This window comes from Eschrichtius robustus, chromosome 17 (genome assembly GCF_028021215.1).
Source record: "Eschrichtius robustus isolate mEscRob2 chromosome 17, mEscRob2.pri, whole genome shotgun sequence".
Lineage (NCBI taxonomy): Eukaryota > Metazoa > Chordata > Mammalia > Artiodactyla > Eschrichtiidae > Eschrichtius > Eschrichtius robustus.
The window spans coordinates 85,317,460-85,335,489 of record NC_090840.1 but is presented as its reverse complement, the minus strand read 5'-3'; the positions used below and the strand labels follow the sequence as shown (position 1 = coordinate 85,335,489).

The 18,030-nt window shown below is 64.5% G+C and overlaps 2 protein-coding genes across 3 annotated transcripts; one reads left to right on the top strand and one right to left on the bottom strand.

The window, feature by feature from the left end:
- Positions 1–2,824: 2,824 nt before the first annotated feature.
- On the top strand, positions 2,825–5,759 carry LOC137751070 (ly6/PLAUR domain-containing protein 2-like). Its single transcript, XM_068525494.1, is given in 4 exon segments — positions 2,825–2,858; positions 3,735–3,848; positions 5,067–5,184; positions 5,606–5,759. Coding segments are annotated over 4 exon segments (420 nt in total).
- A 9,444-nt stretch (positions 5,760–15,203) lies between these two features.
- THEM6 (thioesterase superfamily member 6) lies at positions 15,204–17,976 on the bottom strand. 2 transcript variants are annotated; one of them, XM_068526236.1, is made up of 2 exons: positions 17,464–17,976; positions 15,204–15,317 (listed from the first exon to the last, which is right to left on the bottom strand). In XM_068526236.1, the coding sequence occupies exons 1-2, from the start codon at positions 17,974–17,976 to the stop codon at positions 15,204–15,206; spliced, it is 627 nt and encodes a 208-aa protein (XP_068382337.1). The 2 variants fall into 2 exon arrangements, with proteins under 2 accessions (XP_068382337.1, XP_068382338.1); XM_068526237.1 differs by having other exon boundaries at positions 17,623–17,976.
- Positions 17,977–18,030: the final 54 nt, after the last annotated feature.

Below are 18,030 nucleotides of genomic sequence, written 5' to 3'. Positions count from 1 at the left end.
TCCTCTCCCTCCCCCGGCTCAGCCTATGGCCTGGGGATCATGGGAGCCCCGCCGGGTGCTGAGTGTCCACTGAGACGTCGCTGAGTGGAAAGAGAGGGTGCCATTATGCAGGAGTTGCCCTCAGCTCTGTCCCTGTCTGTGTGTCCGTCTGTCTGTCCCTATGCCTGTGGCTGCAGTCCAAGCCTTGCAGTGTCACCAGTGCAAGGGCTTTGGAGGACGCTCCCACAAGTCCAGATGCCCAGCAGGCTCCAGCCACTGTATCACTATTGCCAGCCATGAGTAGGGGGTGCGGAGCGGGCTGGCCACGCCCTCCTGGCCCAGGTGGGGGGAGCCAGGCTCAGAGGGGCATAGCCTGACCCAGGCGTCCAGCGAGTCAGGAGCAGGGCAGGGAGAGAACCCACTGGCCTCAGCCCAGAAGAGGGCCTGAGAGAGGGGACCAGGTCCACCCAGGTGGGGGGCTGACCCTCCGCCCCCAGGGGCCCCCATCAGGGGGTTTGGAGGTGACGGCCAAAGGGTAGGGGTTTCTTTTTGAGACAATGAACGTATTCTAACACTGACTCTGATGGTTGCACGTATCTCTAAATATGCCAAAAACACTTCACATGGGTGAACTGCATGGTATATGAAGTATACCCAATAAAGCTGTTAAAAAGAAAAAAAAGAAAAAACATTTTAAGAAAAACAAGACTCAAAATTCAGATTGAGAAAGATTCATGATGACATACAAATCTAAAAAGAAATGCATGAAAAACGCCATAAACAAAACTAAAAGAAGACAAGGTAGGAAACATTTGCTATATGCGAAAAAGGGGTGGATTCCATTCCTACATAAAGAAAACTACAAATCCACAAGGAAGGGGCAAGGACGTGAGTAGCACGTTCAAAGGAAAAGACATTCAACCACACTTCCAATCAGAGAGGAGCAAAATGAAGGAAGTAGCATTTTAAATCTTTGAGCAAAAAAATGGCAGGACAGTGATGCCAAGGGGGCAGGGACACCGCCCGCTGTGTGCCCTTGCGGGAATCGCGCAAGGAGTTGCCGCCTGTGAAGCTGTAAGATGTCCCTGGAGTGTTGTTGAGTGCAGGCTGCCGAGAAGTCACCCAAACACCTGGGACGGGAGGGACGTGGGGTAAGAAGCCCTAACCACTGGACCAGGAGGGCCCTGCCCGGGAGGGAGACGGCACGGTACTCGAGGGACTGATCTGGCCCCCGTGTGTGTGTCCCATTGCCCATGGCTAAAGGCCGTGAAGACTCTGCAGTGGAGGGCCTCACAGCAGTGTTTTGAGCACAGACTGAGCAGCCTGAGTGCCCGCTAGGACAGGGAGTAATCCGTCAGGGCATCCCACTGGGCGCTGCAGAGAGAAGAAACAGGTACAGCCACGGCCCCAGGAGCCCTTCACACTGTCTGTGCAGTTTCTTCACATTTTAGAAACATGGGTTTAAGGGCCCTCAGTCTGCTCTGCCGGACACAAGAGGGGCATAGGTAAGTGGAAACCCAGGTAGGGAAACCCCTTGGCCTACTTGGGGATCCACAGACACTGCTCTGAGGAGACAACCCCACAGGCAGGCTGGGTAGGAGGCCATGCCAGGCAGCTGGAGCAGCGGAGCCCTGACCCTGGTCCCACGCTGAGCCCCGACCCTGGTGACAAGCTGAGTCCTGACCCTGGTCCCACTCTGAGCCCTGACCCTGGTCACACGCTGAGCCCTGACTCTGGTCAACTCTGAGCCCTGAGCCTGGTCACACGCTTAGCTCTGATGCTGGTCACACTCTGAGACCTGACACTGGTCACAATCTGAGCCCTGACACTGGTCACAATCTGAGCCCTGACCTTGGTGACATGCTGAGCCCTGACCCTGGTCACACTCTGCCCCCTGAGCCTGGTCGCACGCTGATCTCTGATCCAGAGGCTCCTGGAGAAACAGAGAGAAGGATGTAGACCTCTTAGCAGGGAGGCACCCTAAGCAGAGCAGCCCAGGCGCTGGCTGGGGCACATTCCTCCTCACCCTAAGTAGGTAGCAACTTTGCAGAAAGGTTCAGCCTGTGTCTCCCCAGCAGGGGTCACGCAGAAACTCTAGGAGGAGCTAATGCCCAAGGGCCAGGTATGTTCCAGAAGGAAAGAACAGGTGGGGGCCCTGGGTCTGAGGGCAGGAAGGCGGTGGGCTGGGCCAGCCACAGCAAAGGAATTGGGCTCAACCCAAGGAAGAACCTCGGCTGTGCGTGGTGGTGTCTGCACCACCAGGATTAGCTGCACCCAGCATCAAGCTTGGCAGCCTGGCGAAGAGCAGAATCAGACAGTCCCGGCTGCTGTCTTGGCTTTTGCCCAGCCCTCCCTGGATGACCGGCCTGTCAACTCGCTGCTAGAGCCTCCCATCCTGCATCCAAAATCCAGGCATCAGCACTGGGTACCATCGTTGGCTGTAGTGAGAAAAATAAGATTCAGCAGGCGGAGTGTCTGACACATTCTGGGTGTTAAGGAAGGCTAGGTGTCCCCCGACCCAGTGCCCAGGGAGACATAGGCCCTCCCAGTCTCGGAGTCAAAGACCAGACCCCAAATGGAGCTGATGCCCGGAGGCTAGAAAAGGCCGTGGGGTGGTGGCGGGGTGGGGCGGGCGGTCCCAAGACAGAATTTCAACCACGAGAGGCAGGGGTGGGAAGGGCATCCCCGGTGCAGGAAGAGCGGGAGCGGAGTCTGGAGGGAGTGAGGTCTGGAGCCTTTGGTAGAAGATGGAGGGTGGAGCGAGGCTGCAGCAGAGCCCCGAGTGCCTCTGCGCACAGCCCTGCCAACAACCCGCCCCTACCCTCCCAGCGTGTGCTCCGGCAGCATGGGGCCTGGAGGAGGGGGTGACGGGGTCACAGGTGGGGCACACCTGGCGAGGCTGAGGTGCAGGCCGCCCCGGGGGGGCGCGGTGCCTGGAGCCGCTTGAATCTAGGGCCCAAATCCACATCTCCCCCATCTGAGCCCGGGCCGGGGCCTGCCTGTCAGCTTCGTGACCTGCAGTTGGGCCAGGGGAGCCCTGCCTGAGGGGCAGCCCCCTGGGCCCTGATCCAGGAGTGCCTGCCCCCCCAGGGGACGCCAGGATTAGCATCCCAAGGCGACCCTGCCCCTTCCCCCTCCCCCCATCCAGGACCTTCCTGTTGACCCAGCACTTTTCCTGTCTTTGTCCCCTTAAGCCTGTGAGCACATTTTGGCTGGTTGTCCTGGCGGCCATCTCCCCATCACTACGTCCCACGTGACCACCTCAAAGAAGCTGGGTGCTGGGGCCTGTGGCGCCCTGGGAGGATTCGAACGCAGAACCACTAGACCAGCAATCCACCCTGGAGAACGGCGTGGGGACCCCAGGCCGGACAGGTGCCTGACAGAGGCAGGGGTCAGGGTGCAGGAGAGCCCTCACCCTCTGCTGCTCCCTTCCAGGTGGCCTGGGGGTCTTCCTCAGGTGCAGGGATGTCTCAGGTTGGGGTGGGGGGAGAAGGTAGAGAGCCCCACCGAGGGAGTTACAGAGGCGGGTGAGGAACCCCCAATCCTAAGAGGGGGGTCACGAGGGTGTGGGGAGGGGCCCAGACCGCGGGAGGTGGAGGAATGGGGAAGGGGCAGGGAGGGGTGGGGGGGGGGACCACAGAGGAGTGGGTGTCCAGGTGGAGGCGGGTGGGGCCCAGTGGGCGGGGTCGGGTCTCCGTGCCTCTGCCACCCACAGTCCCCCTGAACTGCTCGGCTGACCGGTCGGGTGGCTGCAGCGGGTGTTCACCATTCCTGCGGGGCAGGCCCAGGACCGCGCGCTGCAGGGACCAGACTCTGGGGGACACGGCTGGCGCTGCTGGCGCTGGTGCTGGCCTCCGGCTGTGAGCTCGGTGAGGGGTGCGGGGCCGCCAGAGGAGGCAGTGCCTGGGGCGATGGGGGGATGGAGGGAGAGGAAGAAAGCAGGGCGGCAGGGGAGATGTGGTGTGAGAAGGGAGAGGTGGGAGTGGGGTGGACCAGGCACGGTGGGGCTCTGCGGCAGACGGGGCGCCTGCGACCTGGGCCAGGGTGAGGAGGGGTGTGGCAGGGAGGGGCCTCTCCCCGGGGCTGAGACTGGCAGGGGGGTTGGTGGCCAAGGTCCTGGGTGCCCACTGGAGAACAGCCCTTCATCAGCATGGGGCTCCAGGGAAGGGCTTTCTGCTGGGGCAGGCGGGCAGGGTCAGAATCATGCTCCCCGGCTCCCGGGCCATGGTGCGCAGGCAGGTCTCAGGAGGGGCCTTGCGGACACCAGGGAGGCACCGGGGGGGTGGGGGGAGCAGGAGGTGGAGAAGAGGGAAGCAAACCAGACATACTGGGAGACTGGGGGTCTGAAAGACATCCCAGGCCCTTGGGGGGCCCACCCCCAACCAGAAAAGGAGCTGGGTTGGGTGGGCCCCGGCCAGATGGTTCTGCCCATTTCCCAGAGGGGAAAACTGAGGTCATCCCGAGAGACACAGCAACAGTCAGCGGGGGTGGAGGGGCCTCACTGTGCACATGGGCGGCTCGGGCTGCCATGGTAGGGGTGGGGCACTGGGGCTGGAGGGAAGAGGAGCAGCCTGTGTGCCCTAAGCCCTCCGCCACCCCACCAGCCTGCGCCCTGACTGGCCTGGGTCCCACTGGACCGTGGCTCTTCTCCCCTCCCTTGTTAAGCTTCCACCAGCGGGCACACCGGGCCCAGCCCGGCCCACCCTGCACGCCACATACCTCCTTGCCTGATCCATTATCCCCTCTGCAGCCCTTCGGGTCCTGCGTTTTGCTGATGAGGATGCCAGGGGTGACCCGCCTGCCCCTGCCAGGCCCTTTACTGCAGGGGCCCCAGTGCCTCCGTCTCCCCGCGCCTCCCCAGTGCTCCCAAAGCTGCTTCATCCCTGCCTGGCCTTGGCCCCTCCGGGGGCATAGTCGGCCTCAGGACTTGGGGACCCCAGCTCGAAGCTCTTGAATGTTCCCTGAGTTTTGGTCGGTGGGTGACTGGACCCTGGGTGGAGCTGTCCCCCTCAAACCTGGGCCTTCTGGTCAGAGGGCTTGGGAGGGCCGGGGCAGGCCTGACCCGTCCCTCTCCACTCCTTCCCCAGTGGTGGCCTTGCAATGCTACAACAGTCCTGAGCCCACCAGCGTGTCCAGCTGAGTCACCACCACGACCTGCAATGCCCACAGAACCATGTGCAAGACCACGCTCTGCTCCCTGGAGATGGGGCAGTGGGCCCGGGTAGGGCGGGGTTGGGGTACCAGGGTCAGAGCTGCTTCCAGGCCAGGCACCCCGTGGGCAGAGAGCAGTCGCCACCTTCGTCAGTTCCAGAAAGGGCTTTGGGTCCAAGCAGCCGGGCCTCCCTCCCTCCCTCGTTCCTCCCTGTCCTTCCTGCGATGGGAACAATCTTCAGCCTGGCTGGGGAGTTGCTGGGGGAGGAGTGGCCTCATCCCGCGGGGCATCTGGAGCGAATCACCACGAGTGCTGCGCAATGGTGGTGGACAGGAGGAGGGGCTGGGTCACGGAGGGACTGAGACGGGGGTGGTGACCCCAGAGTGGATGCTGCAGGAGACAGCTGGGCTGGGGCTTGGAGGCCGTGGAGGGCGGGGTCATAGGCCAGCCTGATGCCGGTGCCCCCGTACCCCCAGCGTCCCCCTTCCGGGGGGGCTCCGCGGTGACCAAGTCCTGTGCCAGCAAGTGCGTGCCCTCGGACGTGGACGGCATCGGCTGGACCCGGCCCGTGTCCTGCTGCAACACTGACCTGTGCTACGTGGACGGGGCGCCTGCCCTGGGCCTTTGAGCAATCGTGGCCCACGGCCGCACCAGGCCTCCTGAATCTCTTTTCTGGGAGCGGACCTGCCCGCTGGCATGGGGAGGGCCGCCCGCTGTGTCTCAGGCTCCGTCACCTAGGCCGTGTCCCCCTCAGCCCTTCTAGCCCTTCCATCCATCTCTCTGTCCACCTCTGCCCGGCCCAGCCGCCCAGGCTCTCTTGGGAGCTCTCTCTTCGCCCACACTGCTGCCCCGTCTGTCCGTGCGCCCTCCATCTCCCTGTGACGTGGGGACAAGGACGGTCACTAGCCCTGGGACACCCCCACCAACCAGGCAGGTCTCTGCCCTCCTGGCCTCGGGGGCTCTGGGGGCCCCACGGGCAGGGGGAGCACCACATCCACCAGGACTGGATCTGGGGGGCTTCTTGGAGGAGGGGGCATTAGGGCTGCCCTTGAATGACAGAGACATTGGCTGGTAGAGGAGGGCAGGCCAGGCCAGGTGGAAGGTAGGTCTAGGGGGGCCGAGAGCGGCCCAGGATCTGGGATGACTCCATGAAGCGTCCCAAGGCTCACTGGCCTGGCCCCTGAACAGGGCTTTACCCCATGGTCAGGCCTGTGGTGACATGGTCCCCTGCGTCGTGCGGTGGAGGGCGCTGAGAGGCGCAGGCTGGGGGGCAGGCTGCAAGCCTTCTCCGGGCCCACCCCGGAAAGCTCCCCTGGCCCCGCCTCACCAAGCCCCACTCCCTGGTGCCCAGGGCAGCCCAAGCTCCAGTGCAGGAGGGAGCTCTGTTTCACCTTGGCCTTGGGCCAGCTCCAAAGCTCCAGACCATCTCCCCAGAGAGCCACCCATCCGACAGGCCTCTCAAACCACTCCCCGACCACACACACACAGACGTATACACGGTCCTATAAGCACTCAGCACAGGCCCAGGCACTTGAGGAAGGATGGACCCAGGGGAGGGCAGGAGACAGGCCCTAGGTACCCTGGGACGCCCCCTCCTCTCTGCCCCACCACCCTGCCCTGCCCTGCTCCAGAAGCTTCTCCTAGGCCCCTGGGTGAGTGGGCCCCTGGGATCTGGGAGGGGCGCCCAGCACCCAGCGTCTCCTGCCAAGTTGAGATGGGGCTGTGTAGCCTTCCTTCTGCACCACAGGGTGTCCCCCAGCCTGCAGCCCTGGGTCCAGAGAGCCCCACTGTCAGCCATCACCCCCTTTAAGGGCCTCCTGCTCCTGGAGGGAGGAAGGCAGCAGCCAGGACTCATGGTCGGGTGCCACCGAGGGCACCCCAGGCCTGTGGGAGAAGAGACCGGTGGTGGCCTAGAAGGCCCCCTGTTCCTCGGACCCTGGCAACTCCACACCTCTGCTTCCTGTGGGTAAGACTTGCCGTCCGAGCCAGCTCCCAGCCGGCAGGACCCCCGCAGACCCCCTGCCTTGGGCGGACCCTTGGGCTGGGAGGCCAGGAACGTTCACACGCTGTCTTGGATGCCACATCGGGGGCTGTGACTCTGAGCGCTGAGCTTGTCAAGGGGGAGACACTGCCCCCAGTCACGCATCACACCTCTCACCTGGCTCTTCTCGTGCCTCTCACAAAAATGAGGACAGCGGAGGGTCACTTGGCCTTAAAGCCTGGACTGAGACTCAGTAAACACACACACACACACACACACACACACACACACACACACAGCCCTACAGGCAAACACGGGAAGGCTGCGTGCCCTTCCTGGCCACTACCCCGCTGCCGCCCCAGCAGCGCCCTCCCTGCCAGCCTCCACCTCCGAGGTCTTCCGGCTCCTTCAGAGCCGGGGCGCAGGCCCTTTCCAGGCAGCCTCCCCCGACAGCACACGGGGTCTCCCGACCTGGAGCCCAGACCAGCCTGCTTCTCGGCACGCCCACCCCACCGCTGTTCCACGTCCACCTCCACTGTGACCTTCACGGGCAAGTCTTCACAGCTGCCCTCTGGGTCGATGATCCTCTGCCTGGTCTACACATAAAGGAAGGGGGTCAGGGTGGCTCATGAGCAGACCTGGTCGCACGGGAGGTCGGGGGAGCAGGGACCCACTCAGTCCCCGAGGCTCCAGACCAGACGCTCCCCGGGTCCTCTCACCAAGTCCTTAGTACGCCCGCGGACCAAGCCCCAGGGGCGGGCCGTCCTGCTGCTGTCTGTGCCGCACCTGCCGTGCGCGACTTGATGGTCCGACTTGCATTAACCACAGTCTCTCCCTTTGCAAACAACGCCCCCGCCCTGTTTCCTTGCAACCATCTCTCAGTCCACGTGGCCAGGTCACTTCTGCCCTCACAACTGCCCAGGGTCCCTAGTCCCATCATACAAACAGAAATCCAGTCCAGAGGGATGAGAGTCACCCCAAGGCCACACGTGGAGACGGCAGCAAAGCCCAGACCCAGGCCTCCCGGGTGCCAGCCCCGAGCTCCTCCCAGCATGCCATCCTGCCCCGAGACTGGGGGTAACACCCTACCCTGCAGCCGGCCCCCCTCCACCATCCACATGGCATACACCATTTCATCCACCACCTACCCGTCCACTTGTTCTTTCATCCACCCCCCTTTCCCACCAGCCAGCCCCACCCCCATGCAGCGTCTATCCACTCATTCCTCCCTCCACGCACCCACTCTCTCAAACGTCGTCTATCCACCCACCTGTCTTTTCAACCATCCACGCATCCACCCACCCATCCATCCATCCACACAACCACGCACGCATCCTTCCATCTATCCATCCACTCACCCACCCACCCATCCATCCATCCACACAACCACTCACTGAGCCCTCAGAGGACAGAGAAACCAGAAAGGACTCTGGGTGAGAAGCACCTGGACTGGGGAGATTGGAGGCTACGATGGGAGACCAGAGAGGCTGCTCAGTGAGAAGCAGAGCACAGGCAAAGGCGTGGAAATGGGAGTGTGCAGTGGAGGTGGGCAGTGAAGAAGATCCAGGAGCCTGGGGGGCGTGGGCAGAGCCCTCTTGTCTGGGGTCTAGAACCAGGAGGCCCAGGCTTGGTCTAAAGGCCATTCGTGGGGAAGGGGTTGGCAGTGATGAGGTGGCTGGTCTGGGCACCACCCTCATCAGCCCAAAAGGGGGCCTGGTGGGCCCACACCCACCCCCTCACCAGGCACTCACCTCCTCTGCACCTGACCTGACACCCCACCTCTGGGCCTCTGCTCTGGTGGGTCCCTGGGTCAGGTATGCACCAGGTAGAGGACGTCTCGGAGTGGAGGAGATGGACCTTGGCCTGGTTGGGTTTGAGATGGACATCAGTCCAGGCCGGAGCCTGACAAACAGGCCTGCAGTTCCTGTGTGGCAAGAACAGGCCGGGCTGCAGGGAGGGGCCAGGGCAGCCTCCAGCTCCCTCAGGGCCTGTGCGTGCGCTGGCGGCCACGCACCCTCCTGCCAGCCGCCTCCCAGTTCTGCCCTGTGCCACCCAGATGGGGGCCCAAGGGCTGGCTATAAATCCCCACCGGAGGCCGGCACAGGCGGCCGCCGTCCCGGCTCAGGAGCACAGGGAACGGCCTTTCCCAGGGCCCTGCTGCCGCTGCATCTCACCTCGGCCTTGACCGTGAGCTTGGGTGAGTGCGGCCGGCTGGCAAGGGGCCCTGTCTCTGGTCCTCGCTTGGCCCACCTCCTCAGTGGGGAGGGGGCCACTGGGGGGCTTTGAGGGGAAGGCTTCCTTAGGTCCCCCCCTGGGCTCACCTTCCCTCACCCTAAATGAGCCGCCCGGTCCTGAGCCTGGCTTCACCCAGGACAGGGGTCACAGCCCGCTCTCCAGGAAGGCAAACCAAGGCTCGGGTAGAGGGTCGCAGTGTTCAAGCCTGCGCTCGGTGGCCTGGGCCTGAAGGGGCTCAGTAGGGCGAGCCACTCTCCCAGGGAGGGACAGGAGAAGATGTTCCAGGTGGATCCGTGGGGAACGGCCCAGGGGCTGGACCATCCCTGGCCTCTTCTCCAGCCCTTCCTCCTGTGTCCAGGATGGGTCTCAAGGCCAGATGATGAGGGTCTGTCCCTATCCCTCTCCCAGGTGAGGCCTTAAGATGCGTCACCTGTGAGCAGCCCACGGCCCTTCTTTTGTGCAAGACCATTACTAACTGCAAGCCGGAGGACACAGCGTGCAAGACCTCGCAGCTGACGGTGGAGTCAGGTGAGGCTGGGGGCCCGCAGGTTGGCTCTGTGGGGCTGCATCAGCCTCGGGCTCCCAGCTCCCATCTCAGGGCCACATCGCAGACCCCAACAGGGTAACTTCCCAAGGCGGCAGTTAGTTTAGGGGTCTCAGGGTAGCATGGGAAGAGGCAGGAAGGGCACGGTCAAGTGCATGGAGGCCGGGGCGGCTGAAGAAGGCGCTGGGCGGTGGGGACCAGTCTCTGATGGCTGCCCTCCCCAGCAGAGTTCCCCTTCAACCACAGCCCCATGGTGACCAGTTCCTGCTCCAGCTCCTGTGAGGCCGCTGACCCAGACAGCATCGGGGCTGCCCACCCCAGCTACTGCTGTTTCCATGACCTCTGTAATTCTATGGGGGTTGCCAGGCTCAGTGCTGGGGCCCTAGTCCCTAGGGGGCCATAATCCTGGGCCACCTCCTTTCCTGAAGAGCCTGGCACTGCTGGCGGTCAGCGCTGCTGGCACGCCCCCATGGCCCAAGCTCACTGGGCCTCAGGTTACTCGTGGGACCCTAGGGGAGAGAACCGTTTCAGGGCACTCTCTGCCCTCCTCCACCAAACTTGTCGAAAATAAATAAGGTGAGGCTGGAGACGACCTCTTTTCTTCTGGACGCTGAGAGCCCACAGACCGCCTTCAGGCAGCTGGGCGGAACCAGGCGTGTTCTGGCCCCTGAGCCTCGTTCTCACCCAGGGCCATTTTGACCCATTTCACAGATGGGAAAACAGAGGCTTAGGGGGAGAAATGCATCCTAGGCCAGCCTTCCTGCATGTCGGACCAGGCAGGACACATTCCTCAGCCCAAGGAAAATCTGCCCCCGCTCCCAGAATATTCCCTGAGACCCTGTAGGCATCACCCCCGCCCCACACCCCCAGGATGGGGAGGAAACTGGGGCTGCAATCCAGTTTTCTCCGCGGGCGAGTATGCCTGTCCAGCCCAGGGCTGCCGCAGCAGCAAGCGGAGGCTGGGGAAGAGGGCATGTGGAGCTCAGACAGCCTGCCTACCCAGGCTGGGTCTTCCCGAGTGTGTAGGAGTGGGGTGCACCTGGGCCTGCTGGCACCCATACATCTCCACGGGCCTCAGTCACCTCCTGTGACAACGGGCCTACTACACCCTGGGCCCTGGGGACAGCTGAGATTAGAGGAGGCTGTGTGCACGGAACACAAAGGCCATGCCAGCTCAGCCCAGGCCCCCAGGGCCAGCTCGGGGGTCCAGGCCGTGCTGCGCCCGCAGCACTCCCAGTGGCCTGGCCTGTCTGCCCAACGATGGGTAGCAGAGTGTCCTCGGAGGCTGACCACCCCCCAGGAGCCCAGGGTCCTTAGGTCCCAGGAGGCCCTGTCTCAGGCTCCTGCCCCTCCCTCACGTGGCTCCCAGCTGTCCCTGGTGGTCACCTGCTCCAGCCCCACTACAGGGAGGCAGAGGCGGGAGCCAGAGCGAGCCCAGGGTGTCTCTGCCCACCGTGCCATCGGGCCTCTGGGCTGGGTACTTTCCACGCTCTGCATTGCGGCCAGACTTCTAGACAGCACCTAATGGACCCTGCACTTGGAGGCCAGGGCCAGGGCCACCGCCTCACCTTGGGGACCCTCACCCCAAGGAGTGGGAGGCTGAGTCACTCCCACCTCAGCCTCACCAGAGGAGCAACAGGGAGGGTACCTCTGGGCTCTTTAGGGGTACAGAGCAGGTGAGCGGGCGGGTGGCAGCAGGCACCTGCGGGGCCTCCGCCCTGCGCCGACAGGGCCAGCAGAGGGCACGCGCCCCTCGGACCCCTCCCCTGGGCACCCAGGTCATGCGTCTGCCCTGCCGACACCTCCACCGGGAGCTCAGCGAGGTGGTCTGAGCCCAAGGGGGCCCACCAAGTCCCTGCCCAGCCCGCGGGCCTGGAAACGCCCACCGGCCCGCACCCACCACGGGAGCTGGGGAGGCCGCGGTGGAGGGGCCTCAGGAGTGGCCAAAGGGTGGCCGGCAGCTGCTCACACCATCTGTGGGCACGTGGGGCCTTAGAGGCAAGGAGCTGGTGCCAGACCGCGCCCACGCCCCACCTCCAGTCATGGGGAAGCTGTGGGTCACAGAGAACTGCAAAGGGAGGGGAGATGCCCACCAAGGGTTAACCAAGGGCTGCTCAACCCCCCACCCCTGCCCACTGGCAAGGGAACGGAGCAAGGGTCCCTCTTCCATTAAGTTAAAATCGAGAAAAGGAGAGATGAGATTAGGGTGTGGAACACCACCACTGCCCCGCCAGGAGCTCTGGCGCCCCTCACCTCCCCACCCCTGTGTCCCGCAGGCAGGTGGCAGGCGGGGGAGTCACCTGGGAGTCAGATACCCCACAGACAACACAGGGTTGTGGGGTGCTGGCGTGGACATCTCTGTAGCCGTCGGCCTGTGGGAGGTGGGGAGCGTGGCCCAGGGGAGAACGAGTGCCCGGCCCGCGTGCGGGCTGAAACACTCACTTGAATTTCTCAACAAAAGCGGCCAGTCCATGGGATCAGAGTGGGACTCGCCAGAAGAGCCAGGCTGCAGATACACTTCCAAAGCCCCAGCCCTGGCCCCAGGGCCCCTAGTCAACAAGGACCCTCCTCCCCTCTGCTGTTGGCCTGTCCTCCAAATGTGGACCGAGAGCCTCCCCTCCCCCTGCCCAGCTGGGGTGCATCTCCCTGAAGTGGACACAGAAGTCCCCACGCCCCTGGGGCAGCCACATGCAACCCAGATGCCCTTGACCGTCCTGAACACCCCTTCTCTCTCCCCCCCCCCACACACACACAGTGCCAAGTGGGTCAGACCATGCCCAGGCACCCCCATCCTGCCTCCGCAGCCCCCCGCCCTGCTCCAGGGCCCCAGCCAGCCACTTAGGACCACTGGCTGGACCTGCCCAGGCCCAGACCATCTGTGTGCACCATTTCCTATCTGTGGTCCCACCCGGGAACTTGTCCTGTCTGGCAATGCTCAGCTCAGACACCTAACACGATCCCCCAACCTCCCCTGACCCCAACCCCTCAGGACCTGTGCAAAACACCTCTTACACGAAGAGAAACAGACATTCTGTGCGGGTGCCCATCTGCCCCTCACGTGGCCACTGGCTCAGACAGGCATGAGGCACGACCCGTCAGTCCCCAAGGCCCTCAGGCTGCCCGGAAAGGTGGAAAGGGCCGAGGCCTCAGCCGACCACCCTGGCGGCAAACCGCTGACCTGCTCCCCACCTCTCCAGCCCCACTGTCCCATCGCTGAATGCCTCTTGCAAACCCAGCTGCTTCCAACTGCCCTTCTGTCCCAGGTCCCACTGCTGGCCCTCCTGGGCAGGTGGTCAGAGCACGGACACCACCCACCCCTCCATCACTCACCTGCCTTACATCCCAGGGGTCCCACTCCCTGCCCTCTTGGAGCAGCCTGCGGAACAGCCCCTATGCTCCCCCTGGTCCCCCACGCATCAAGGCCCACTGACCTCTGACCCCCCTGGCACCCACACCCTGCCCAGTGACCCCAGGAGCCTGGGGGCCCAGACCAGAGTCTGGGGCATGACCTCACAAGTCCCTGTGGAAAACTGCAGATGAGGAGAGGACCAGGGCTGGAGGGGCTTGGGGCAGCTCCTTTCTGGCCTCGACCCCATGTTCTGTGGAATGGGGACAGCATTCCAGCCTGCCAGCGTGGTCCCCAAGCTCAGCCAACAAGCCCGACAGCCCCCCACACCAGAAAACACCCCTGGGGGACCAGGGCTTCGGAAATGAGGACTCCCCAGCAAGCTCACGTTTAAGACCCTTTACTCTTGGGCTTTCTTTAAATAAACAGAAATACTGCAGTGTTCCCACGGTGGCTGTGAGGCAGATGACACTGTGGGGACAGGGGAGGCATGAGGGGTGCGGCTGTGCTCCTGGCTCCAGCTGGCAGCGGGGTCGTGGGCTGGGTGGCAAGGGGGCAGTCCTGGGCCCCAGCTGCTCTGGCCTGCCCCGTGGGCCAGAGGGGGCAGCTGCAGGGGCACAGGTGAGCGGGCACCCTGCCCTGGGCAGCCCCCACACAGGAAAGCAGCAATCCCACACCCAGAGCCCTGACCTCTGTCCCCAGCCAGCCAGGGACAAGGCCCACCTGCTTTGCCCCCAGCGCTCCTGGAGGCTCCGGGCCAGTGCCTGCTTCTCTCCAGGCCTCCCTTTCCCCAGCTGCAAGGCGGGAGACTGGGCAGGAGTGGGAGCCCTCGGCCGGTGACGCCATCAGGGAGCCCCAAGAGCAGCTGCCAGGACAGAGCCACTCAAGCAAAACAAAGAAGACCCTCTCCAGCCTCAGCCCACTGAGGGAAGCAGCTCTCTGCACAGGAAGGAAAAAAGTCAACAGCGGGGCAGAATGTCAGGCAGGGACAGCCCCAGCAGGAGGGCAGACAACTGAGGTGCTGTAGGCCCAGAGAGGGCAGGACCCCCCCCCCCCAGCGTCACACAGCGCAGTCTTATGGGCACTGATGGGTGCAGATGGGTGAGGGCACCCAGGCAGAATCCCACTCCCCAATCCCTCCTTAGCAGCAGGCCCCAACTAGGACACCCCCAGCTACGACAGTTCACCACCTCCACTGGAGCCCCTGTGCCATCTGACCTGCACTGGCCCCAGCACACTCTCCAGGGCCACAAGCCTCTGCTGCAGGACCTGCCCCCATGCCAGGAGCCCGGTGGCCAGGCCTCCCTCCTGAGTGCCCTTGGGTCAGTCTGCCTGACCCCTGGTCTGCCAGACTCTGCCCTGAGCCTCCCCTTCCCTCACTCGCAGCCAGAGGGATCTGCCTTGAAATGCTGCTCTGATCCTTCCCAGCTCCTTGCTGCGCCCGAATCAGGCCCCCAGGCCCCCAGGCCCCGGCCCCGGCCAGCCCCAGCCCCGCCTCCAGGACTGCTTGGGCCTCACCCCCACGGCAGCTCGGACTCCAAACTCCGGTGCTCAGGACAACTCTAGCCAGACCCCTGCTCCAGGCACTCTCCCCCAACGCGACACATGGACACGGGGCTGCACCTGCTGGGTGGGCCACCCCCAAACCCCGCTGCCTGCATGCCAAGGGCCCTGGGCCTCCCAGTTTGCCCATCGTCATCATCCTGAGCGCACAGCTGGTCTGGGTGCCTGTGTCACCCGCATCCCGTGCTCCGCGTGGGATGGGGCGTAGAGGGGTATCGATAACGGGGGCGGGGGAGGGCCTCGAGTGTGTGAAGGGGGCTGGGCCAGTCGCAAGGCCACTCCAGCTCAGAGAGAGCCCAGCCCGGCCGGCCCATTCTGCGCTGTCTGCCTCCTGGCAGGCGGGGAAGGGTGGGCAACTGCCCCCAGGTCAAGGCTGGTGGGCAGGGCGGGTAGGCTGCGGTGCTCACTGGTCCTTTACAACATGGCCGAGCCCGCTCTCGGCCCGGAGCAGCTGGCTGCTGGCCTCGTTGTAGGCGATCCAGTGCTGCAGGTCGGCTGGCAGCTCAGGGGGCTCCACCTGCAGGGGAAGACGAGGGTGAGGCTCCCACGGGCCACCCGCTGCCGTGGGGACCAGCAGGGCCGGCGGCGGGGGGACAGCCAGCTTGCGGTCTTCACACCTCTGGACCTCGGCTCACACCATTCCCCAGCCCCAGCCCCCTCCCTGACACCCTCCCAGGCCCCGAAGTGCTGGCTCCTCCCCATTCCAGCTCTCAGGACACCACGCCCCTTGTCAGGCCTGTCTCCCCCACTGGGTCACGACTGAGGGGCAAAAACCTCTGAGGCCAGCTGGTTGGAGGGGGTGACAGGAGACGGGAGACCCAGAGCGGCCAGAGGCAGGGCAGGGGATGCAGGGGCAGAAGCGGCGTTGGAGCGGCTGTGCCGGGAGAGCCCAGGACAGGGCCCTGCCTGAGGCCCTCTCTCTCAGCGCGCCAGCAGGAGCCAGACGCCGCCTCCCAGGTCAGCTCGGGGCCTCCGCAGCGCGTTCCTGCGCCCCCCTGCTCAGCCACGCCAGCCGCCTCCCTGCAAACTCGGCCACCATTCTGTGATGGGGCAAGGGGCTGGGCCAGGCTGGAGGGGTCCGAGGACTTGCGGGACTCTCAGGGATGAGGGGAAATGCGCACCCACCTCAGGGCATCAGGGAGGCTGGGCAGAGGTGCTCAGAGCCGGGTCACAGGGTAAGTCTGGGCAGAGCTGGGCCTGGCTCTCGGAAGCGTCCTCCTCCCAGCCCAGCTGGAATCACCAGATCCAGGCTTGGCTGTAGCCCAGCTCTCCCTGCAAGGCCGTTCTGCCCCACACCAGCCTTTCAGCATGCAGATCTCTGGGCACTGGGCTCAGCCTGTCCCACACTAAACCCAAGACTGCGCCCGGGACCCTCCCGGCCCAGGGGCTCAGGCCGGGTGACTCCTGGCCATCTGTGGCCGAGTGTCCTCGCCATGCCATGGTATGGGCCCCCTCGCCTCTCATGTGGATCTCACCCATCAACCCACGCCTGACCACCCTCCCCTGCAGGAAAGTGGCCCTGGCTCCCTCTCCTCCGCCTTTTGCTCGCAGCTCTCAGCCCATCGATTTAAAGCCTCGATGGCCGTCCCCTCCCAGCCTCCTGACGCATGAAGGGACATACAGAGCACCCCTGTGGGTGTGGGGTGGGAGGGGTCCAGGCCCTTTGGGGGCGTCCCTGACTCAAAGAGACAGAAAACCAGGGGACTGGGCCTGTGGCCCACTGGGCAGCCTCAAGCAGTTCGCATTGCCCCTCTGAGCCTCAGTTTCCCCACCTCCGATATAAAGGAAAGGCTAGCCTCTCGTGATTAACGTGTGGCTGTGTCCCTCCTCTGCTCCTGTCCAGGGCCAGAGAGGGCAGCACCCTGCCTGAGGGCACCCCGGGGCCCAGCGGGCCCTGGCTTTGGCATGGAGGCTCCAAGCATGTTTTTAGGAACGTGCCTGCAGCAGGAGCCTGCCCTGGCAACCAGCACCGCAGCAGCGTCCCCAGGGCCCAGGTGCCACGCTGCAGCAGCAGGCCGTGCTGGAAGGAGCAGGCCCTGGGGAGGGGCCTTGAGCCCCAGGCAGGTGCTGCAGCCTTCTTTTCTCCAACTGGAAAAGGCAGAAGGGCTTGCAGCTCTATAGGGCTCAGGGCTCACCCCTAACCCAGGTGATGGTGACCCAGCCCCTCAGGTCTAAGCTGGGTGAAGGGGGTCTCAGGTCCTTGAGAACTCCCAGCAACCTCCTCTCACTAACGCCCCAGCCCCCATCTCCCCACCCCACCCCCACCTGGCTTCCATGCTACATTCAGAACCCAGGACCAGTGAGGCCGGCTCCGCACTCCAAGCCACACGTAGACTCTTTGGGAGACGCCTGGTCTGGCCTTCCCTGTTCTGGAAAAGGCGTATCATGGGGCAGGGAGCCTTGAGGGGTTGATAAGGGATGGCAGGAGAGGACCATGCTGAGTCCGACTACAGAGAGTTGATGAGGGGACCCTGAGAGGTCCCAAGAAGAATGGCATCAGTGAAGAAGGCCCTGGGTCCAAAGAAAAGGGCTGGAGCGGTACTTGGCCGGACAGGGGCACCCCAAAAGGGGTAGGCGGCAGGCCTTCCCCAGGGGCGGGGGGCAGGGACCAGGAGTCCTCAGGGTCCAGCGGGAGGAGTGCGCTCGGGGCGGGGGACGCTTACCCTGCGCTTGCACAGGTGCTGCACGACGCGCTCCGGCGAGGTGCCCAGCACGTGCTGGCGGGAGCGCAGCAGCGCGCACACGAAGCCGTCGCGCAGGCTGATGAAGCGCGCCTCCAGGTAGAAGGCGCGGTCGTCCCAGCCCAGCAGGCGGGTGCGCACCTCGAACGGCTCGAGCAGACGCAGCGAGCGGCGGTAGCGCGCGCACGAAGCGGCCAGCACGGCGCGCGCCCCGAGCGCGCGCAGAGCCCCGAGCACGCCGCAGCGGGCCAGGTGCGCGGCGCGCGCCACGTCGGCCTCGCGCAGGTAGCGCGCGTTGTTCATGTGCAGCAGCAGGTCCAAGTCCGAGGGCAGCACGCGGCCCGCGTAGCTCTGCTCAGCCAGCAGGTCACGGACGCGGGGCTGCAGCAGGCGCGCGCGCAGTACGGCGCACGGCACGCGCACCAGGTACCAGCCGTCCAGCAGCGCGAAGTAGGCGAGCCCCAGGGCTAGCACCGCCATGAGCAGCCCCAGCATCGCGGCGGCGGCGGCAGCGGCGGGCGCAGGGGTGCTGCGGAGCCCTCGGCGCTG

Excerpts from the sequence above, each read along its gene's own strand:
- THEM6 (XM_068526236.1), bottom strand. The coding sequence starts at position 17,976 with ATGCTGGGGCTGCTCATGGCGGTGCTAGCCCTGGGGCTCGCCTACTTC. Across the intron at positions 15,318-17,463 it reads AGCACCTGTGCAAGCGCAGG|GTGGAGCCCCCTGAGCTGCC; the intron begins GTAAGCGTCCCC and ends CTTCCCCTGCAG.